This window comes from Myotis yumanensis, unplaced genomic scaffold, assembly GCF_028538775.1.
Source record: "Myotis yumanensis isolate MYYU_CA2020_CCGP unplaced genomic scaffold, mMyoYum1.0.hap1 SCAF_4, whole genome shotgun sequence".
Taxonomy (NCBI): Eukaryota; Metazoa; Chordata; class Mammalia; order Chiroptera; family Vespertilionidae; genus Myotis; species Myotis yumanensis.
Window position 1 is genome coordinate 37,051,615 of NW_027223755.1, and position 7,359 is coordinate 37,058,973.

Below are 7,359 nucleotides of genomic sequence, written 5' to 3' on the forward strand. Positions count from 1 at the left end.
ACCTCTATCTGGAATATTGCCAATCACCAGGGAAGAGGAAAGATAGCAGGGCAAAGTATGCACTGGCTTTTAAACCTTCCCCATGAAAACAACGCACTATACTTTTGCTTGTATTTCACTGGCCAAAGTGAGTCACATAGTTGATGAACATGGCCCAAAGTATATTCCTCTTCCAGTGAGCAGCACTAAATATCTGTGAACAGTAACACAGTGCACCATATGCCATCGTGCAGTGGGTTAGGGGGAGTGGTAGCCACAGACTGCCGTAATATACAGAAAAGAGAAGGAATAGTTCACATGCACAGCTGAATGGGTGTGGTGGCCCCAGAGCCTAAGATAAGAGAGTACAATTGAATAGCTATTTTTCCCTAGAAAAGGGTGAAAATGAAGGGAATATGAAGCACTGCGGAGAGTTGAAGTGTTTTGTTTTGGTCTTTTAGCATCCTCAAAATCTCCATGGTTACCTCCCTAAGGTCGTTGTAAAACAGTGACTCTATGGCAATAAAGCTTTAAGACAAGCATCCTGGCACCCCTCTTCAGGCTAGATAGCCTTCCTTAAGCTCTTGAGGCTTCTGTATGTAAATATATCCACCTCCCTTGTCTATAATCCTGTTCATAAAGTTGAACCGGGTCTCCAAACAACTGTCTTCCAGCAGCCAGTTGAATAGGAGAGGAAAACTTGACACATGACCTTGGGCAAGCCTGCCATGTGTGGGTTTCAGTCTTCTCAAAGTCCAGTCTAATCTCTCCTTCCTGAGAAATAAGCACAGTCCCTGTGGACTTCCTGCAAACGTTGGAGGAGCTTAAGGAACGGTTGCTAGCCCATCCATCTCAGAGGCCTTGCCAGTCCGGCTTTAGAGAGGCCATTTGATGGGAAGTGCAGAGATCTGGCTTGCAGAGCAGGAGGAGCTGGGCCTGACTTAGCTGGTAAGCCAAGCCACCGCGATGGATCTGTCGTTAAAACCAGAACCAGCTTAAATTGCTGACACTCGGTAGAGAAATGTCAGGGCCAGAGATCCCCTAAAAAAGTAAAGGAGAGACTTGTTGAGGACCCTTCTGCCTATAAAAAATACGTTTGCCCTCAGGCTCTGCCTGTTTGGATCATGCTAGATGGTATTCTGTTTCTCCTGAGGTTAGAGTTTGTGTCAAAAGAAATAGACTTCACTTTGATGAGTTTTGAAGGAGGCATGAAAGAGTCCCAGAATCGAGGTTTAAAAAGTGACCTTAGCCCTAACCGGTTTGGCTCAGTGGATAGAGCGTCAGCCTGCGGACTCAAGGGTCTCAGGTTCGATTTTGGTCAAGGGCATGTACCTTGGTTGCGGGCACATCCCCAGTGGGGAGTGTGCAGGAGGCAGCTGATCGATGTTTCTCTCTCATCGATGTTTCTAACTTTCTATCCCTCTCCCTTCCTCTCTGTAAAAAATCAATAAAATATATATTTTTAAAAAGTGACCTTAGATGCCATCTAAGGCAAACTGTCCAGCACAGGAGTCACTCCCTCATGCCTACGGCCTGGAGATTGGTGCTCAGGACAGGTTTGAACTTCCTGAGATTTTTTAGGATGCAATCCTGTCCCAGTTTGCTTTCCACATTGCACCATAGAGAGTGTGAGGGAAAAGCAGTGAAGTGAAAGTGTGTGATAGCAGTGTGGAGACAATACCCTTCTTCCTGGTGACACAAGCTTTGCATTTGGGAAAAAGATTTCCATTTTGCAACTGTAATGCTCTTGGTTGTTGGAGGAAATGTTGAGAGAGGCCGTAGTCTGTAGTCTATTTCTGAAACCGGCTGCCTGTGAAACAATCCCACCCCTCTCTGGCATGTTTTACTGCTGGCTGGTGGTGAATTATGGGATAGAGGAAGGCAATGGGGTGTGGAGTAGGGCGGGGGGTGGGGGGGGGGGGAGGGCGGGGAAGGCAAGAAGAAGGCCAGAGCAGCTTTCCAGGATTGAGGTGGTAGTAATAGGGATGGAGAAGAGTGGATGAACTGATGATCGGTTTGAGAGAAAGAGGATGTGGTGAAAGAAGCCAGGTGGGCAGGCAGGTGGGATAAGCCTCTAGGTCTCAGTGGGAAAACATCACCTCTCCTACAGCAACTTTCATTTGTATTCAGGCTGAAAGTACCCCAATCTTTTAAAATACAGTATCTTCACAAGTCACGGAGGACCTGGCTTACTACTGACTTCTGATGCTGGAGATATTTCCATAATCAGGAAGTTGCACTTTTTTTCACACCTTTACTTTATTATCTTCATTGGATATCAGAACTGGGTAGTGAGCTGGAGGGCTCCTGAGGATGGTTGGGTTTGCCGTAAGGAAAAGCTGGAATACTGCACTCAGCCACTTACCTGGGCAGCCTCAAATTCCAGGGAAAAGGTAGGGAGCCTTAGAGAGGTAGTGCTAAGGGTCAGGGCTTCTACATACCTTACCTTTCATTCCAAACTCCAGATAATTTTGTGAGGCGCATCTTTTAAATTCCAGTTTTACAAAACAAAAAAATGAGGCCCAGAGAGGTTCTTTATTTTGCTCAAAGCCACACAGCTTGCACGTGGTGGAGCCAGGAATAGAACCAGAGTCTGGCTCCCTGCACTCTCCATACCATCCCTCAGTCTTGGTCAGTCTGTTTTCCCTCTTTTCTCGTTACTACCATACAGACTCCGTTGTGGAGCCCATCCTGGGGAAGGCTACAATTTCTTTCTTTTAGGTACTGTGTTTGCCTCTCCTATCCCACAGCGTGCCTAGTAAGGTGCTCAGTGAACATGCCTACCTAGAGGCAACACCCCTTCTTGCTGCCACATATGGATCTGGGGCGAGTCAAGGCAGGGCTGGTGAGGGAGACTGCGTTGCTGCCGCCCCTGCTAGGCGATGGGGAGGGGCTCTTCTGCCTGTGCCTTGCCTCAAAGGCATTTTTCATGTCCTGTCCCCCTCGTGCTCCCCAGGCCCCACCTCTCGCCCCTTGACTTCGTTTCAGTTCCCTCGGGAGCGTCCCTTAGTGCGGGGGTGACAGCATCTGGGGGCGCAGGGTCCCTGGTGTCCGCTCTCTTGCCCATCTGTGCGCAGAGCCTCGTTCCGGGGCGCCTGGAGCCCGGCGGGCATTGACGTCAAGCGGCAGCGGATCGCTGCCTACAGACGGTTGACCTGGACCCTCCTCCACACCCCCTTCCTTCCTTGCCCCCTCCCTCTTCCCCGCACCCGGGCTCTGGCTCGGTATAAAAGACAGGAGCGCGGGGCACCTCAGCAGCGCCGAGTTTCAGCACCATGGAGAGCACCCGCTTCCAGCTGCTGCCCCTCCTGGGTGCTGCCCTGCTGTTGCTGTTACCTCTGCTGGGCGCCCGTGCCCAGGAGGATGCTGAGCTCCAGCCCCGAGCCCTGGACATCTTCACCGTGGAGGATGCCTCCCATGAGAAGGAGCTGGTCGGTATCCCCATGCCCCAGACTCCCCTGGGCTGCGGCGCGGTCCCTCCTTTGTACCTCCTCTCTTCCCTCCTCCCCACCCCATTCCCAGAGTCAGGACGCGGGGAGATGAGTGAGAAGTCCGGGCTCCCGCTGTCATCCTCCCAGCAGTCTTGTCCCCGCTCCTCTGAGCAACACAGGAGCAACACGAGCCTCCCCTCCAGGGCCCTGGGACCTGCTGTCAGTACCTGGGACAGCGCCCCCTAAATTTCCACCCCTCTAGCAACCTTTTTTTGTCTTCAGTGTCCCAGGGTGGAGTGTGTGTGGTTCTGGGGATCCTTAAACATAGGGCTGGAAGTGAGCACCTGGGCTGGGCTCGCAGCCAAGGCGGCAACTTCGGGCTCTCGGGGGCGGTATGTTGCAGATCGAAGCGCTGCAGGAAGTCCTGAAGAAGCTCAAGAGTAAACGTATTCCGCTCTATGAGAAGAAGTACGGGCAAGTCCCCATGGTAAGGCTTTGGAATCACCTCTTTCCCATGTTTTTCCAAGAGGAAATATACCACCTTGAGTCTTATACACGCACACCTCCTCCCTAGGATGTGGCTAAATAATTCAGGAAAGGGGTTTGCTGAATTCTACGAGGTCCCCTTTGTTTTCACCGCCAGCCCTTGCCCTTGGTCTCTAAGGGCAGACCAGCCCTTTCAGAGGAGCGAACAGTATGTGGCAGGAACCAGCTCTTGTGTCTGGGTGGAAAGGAGTGTTTCCTGAAGATGAGCTTTTTTCACCTCATGAAGAATTGGTTCTTGTTCCTTCAGTTTTCTTCCTGTCTTCCGAACCCCTGTCAGTTTTTTTTTTAAAAAAAATCTAAGTTCTAGGATAAAAATTCTTAACCAGGGCTTGTCACCTTCCATGGAGAACAAACACACATACACACATACTCAAATCTTCCTTGGGATGAGGAGGGCAGAAAGCAGGGAGCAGAAAACATAGGTCTATTGTTTATTTCTTAGAAAAAAGGTCTGGTTGATTTTTTTTATCTTCTGGAGGAGCAACTAAAGGACCCAGGAAATGTAATCCAACTCTCCCTCCACCCTTCCCCTCCCTGGCAAAGTGGAAGAATGTAGGAGGGGCTCAATAATTTAAATTTATTTTTATGTTCTCTCACTGAAACCATAAGCACAAAGCTCTCTTCCATTTTAGGCCTGACTATACTTAGGCCTCCCGTGAGGGTGATAGGGTCCATCCGACTCTCCCATGAGGCAGAACCTATGTTGACAGGGAGAGTGGCCTTTGAGGGCTTGGTTTTGTGCATGTCCCACGACCACACATTGTGTTGCTTGCAGTGTGACGCTGGCGAGCAGTGCGCGGTGCGAAAAGGAGCGAGGATCGGGAAGCTGTGCGACTGTCCCCGAGGAACCTCCTGCAATTCCTTCCTCCTGAAGTGCTTATGAGGCGTCACCCTCCTCCATCAGTTCCCAGTTCCCCTGCTTCTCCAGAGGACCGCGCCTTCATTTGTGGAGTTGGGATTTAGCAACAAAGTTTGCATTTCCCGGAGGCCAAGGGGCTCTTTTCCTGATGTTTTCAAATAAAAGAACAATGTCGTGTATGCCTGTATGGTGTTGATATGTGTGCAAATATATTCTCTTTTTATTTTATTTGTCTGATGAACTTTGTGTATCTTTGTGTAAAGTAGGGGAACTTTGCTTTGAAAATTGTATTTTCCTATGTGGCATGACAGGATGAAAATTAGATTTGGTGAATGTTGGTAGATGACACCACCACCTGGAAAATAAATCATCCCAAGCACCCCCAATTGAAGCATGTACAAATTATACATAATGAAGTGTTTTTAATAATTGTTCATACTGCCCTGGCTGGTATGGCTCAGTTGGTTGAGTACACCCAGAGGTCTTTGGTAGGATTCCCTGTGAGGGCACAAGCCCGCATTGGGGCTTGATCCTGGTAGGGGGCATGCAGGAGGCATCCAATCAATGTTTTTTTTCCTCTCGCTCTCTTCCTATCCTTTCTTCTCTATCTCTAAAATCAATAAAAACAAGTAAAAAAAGTTGCTCATAGTGCATTGTTGTTTCTACATAAGTAATTTAAATATGAATGATGGGATTAATCAAGCAAAGGCTCATACACCTCCCCAAAGGGAGGTAGAGAGCAAGGGCCCTGAGATGGTCTGTGGGAGTGACACCTCTCAAAACACATCATGATCATCAGAGGAGTGATTTTTTTTTTACATATGGAATAAGAAAGAGAACTTTTTGTTTTTACTTTGCACTTAATAAAGACTAGGAGAAAGAGGGAAAAAGTATGTGCCCATGTGCTGTGTTGGAGAAGGGCTAAAAGAGAAGACGATTGGAAAAAGAATTCAGGGAAGAACAAAAGCGTCTAATTCGCATTTATCCAGTTATTTGCTCTATGGTGGTGTATAGTAGAAACCTCTTTTCCTGCTCTCCAGTTAATTCTTCAGTAAATTCTTTGTTATTGAAACTTACAATTGATGTAACTTTATTGAAAAAAAAAGCTTATCAATATTTCTTTTCTTTACCTAGTGTCTAGGTTGATAAGATAGGTGTATTTATTTATTTATTTATTTATTACTCAGTAAACATTGTGAGCACCTACTCTGTGTCAGGCACTGTGCTAGGCTTCAGGACTATAGCAGAAAAGGAATCAGTCAAGACTGCCACCCTCAAGGAGCTTATCATCTTATGTAACAAGAAGGCTGTTTAAGTGGGACCCATATAGGAAGGCCTCGGAGGGAGAAAGATTCCTACTGTGACATTGGATCCCTCTCTCTTGGGTATTTGTCCAGATCATCTCTTCTTTCACCTGTTCCCACACGGCACTCTTCACTCTCATTTTTCCAGGTTGCTGGTGGTCCCCCTTTGTCTGTGTATCTCCACTCCTGACATTTGTTTCCAATCCTTTGCCTCTGATAATCCAGCCACACTCCAGCATTGATCTAACCCAGTTCTCAGTTTTACCCTCTGGCCCCCAATCTCTGGTTGCTATAAGAGACATGCCATCTCCTTCCTGCCAACTTTCCAGCAGGTCCCTGGGACTAGGCTTAATTCTCACTTGGCCATTCTATAGAGAATCTGATAGTGTTCATCATTTGCCAGAGTGACTTGCATTTAGTTTTAATCCATGAACTCGTCTGCAAGAAAACCCAGTCTGTTTGGATGAGAAGGGCTGAAACTGTATGTAGATTCTGGAAGACTGCCCAGCTGGTGTGGCTCAGTGGTTGAGCATCAACCTATGAACCTAGGAGATCATGGTTTGATTCACAGTCAGGGCATATGCCTGGGTTGCAGGCTTGATCACCAGTAGGGGCGTGCAGGAGGCAGCTGATCAATGATTCTCTCTCATCATTGATATTTCTATCTCTCTCTCCCTCTCCCTTCCTCTCTGAAATTATATATATATATATGATTCTGTAAGGCCAAGCTACACACACACACACACACACACACACACACACACACACGCGCGCGCGCAGTGTCTGGCTCTGTGTCCACCATTCCTGTTCCCTCAGAGCACTTCCCCCATCACCAAGGACAACTACCCACAGGGGCTGTCTGCTCTCTGGATGATTGAAACCATTAATAATTTACCAAATGCCAGCAACTGCCTTTCATTAATTATCACTATGTTAATGATATCCCTCAGGCAAAGAGAAAAATAATTCCCTCCTATGCAATGGAGACAGGCCATATTTCATAAATAAATTAGGGGTGGGCATTTTGCCTTGAATTCCTTTGAACTCTTCCTTTGCAGAGCTAGAGAAGGTGGAAGTGGGCGTAATGGGATAAAACAGAGCAGGTAAAGATGCTCTTTGAATGTCAGTGTCAGTGTGATGTCAGTGTGGCTGTCATTCAGCCTGTCTGCTCTCTCACCTGGGAGACAGGATCACCTCTACTGGGATGGCTTCTCAGTACAGGTGGAGTCTTTCTTAACGT

At 47.8% G+C, this 7,359-nt stretch overlaps 1 protein-coding gene across 1 annotated transcript; it reads left to right on the forward strand.

Moving 5' to 3' along the window:
* The first annotated feature begins 3,245 nt into the window (after window positions 1-3,245).
* CARTPT (CART prepropeptide) lies at window positions 3,246-5,439 on the forward strand. Its single transcript, XM_070411459.1, has 3 exons — window positions 3,246-3,410; window positions 3,814-3,897; window positions 4,732-5,439. The coding sequence occupies exons 1-3, from the start codon at window positions 3,255-3,257 to the stop codon at window positions 4,837-4,839; spliced, it is 348 nt and encodes a 115-aa protein (XP_070267560.1). The 5' UTR covers window positions 3,246-3,254; the 3' UTR covers window positions 4,840-5,439.
* The last annotated feature ends 1,920 nt before the right edge of the window (window positions 5,440-7,359 follow it).

What these genes read in the sequence shown, in the direction of transcription:
- CARTPT (XM_070411459.1), top strand. Translation starts at nt 3,255, where the DNA reads ATGGAGAGCACCCGCTTCCAGCTGCTGCCCCTCCTGGGTGCTGCCCTG. An exon ending in CCTCCCATGAGAAGGAGCTG is followed by an intron (nt 3,411 to 3,813) that starts GTCGGTATCCCC and finishes GGTATGTTGCAG; the next exon opens with ATCGAAGCGCTGCAGGAAGT. An exon ending in AGTACGGGCAAGTCCCCATG is followed by an intron (nt 3,898 to 4,731) that starts GTAAGGCTTTGG and finishes TGTTGCTTGCAG; the next exon opens with TGTGACGCTGGCGAGCAGTG.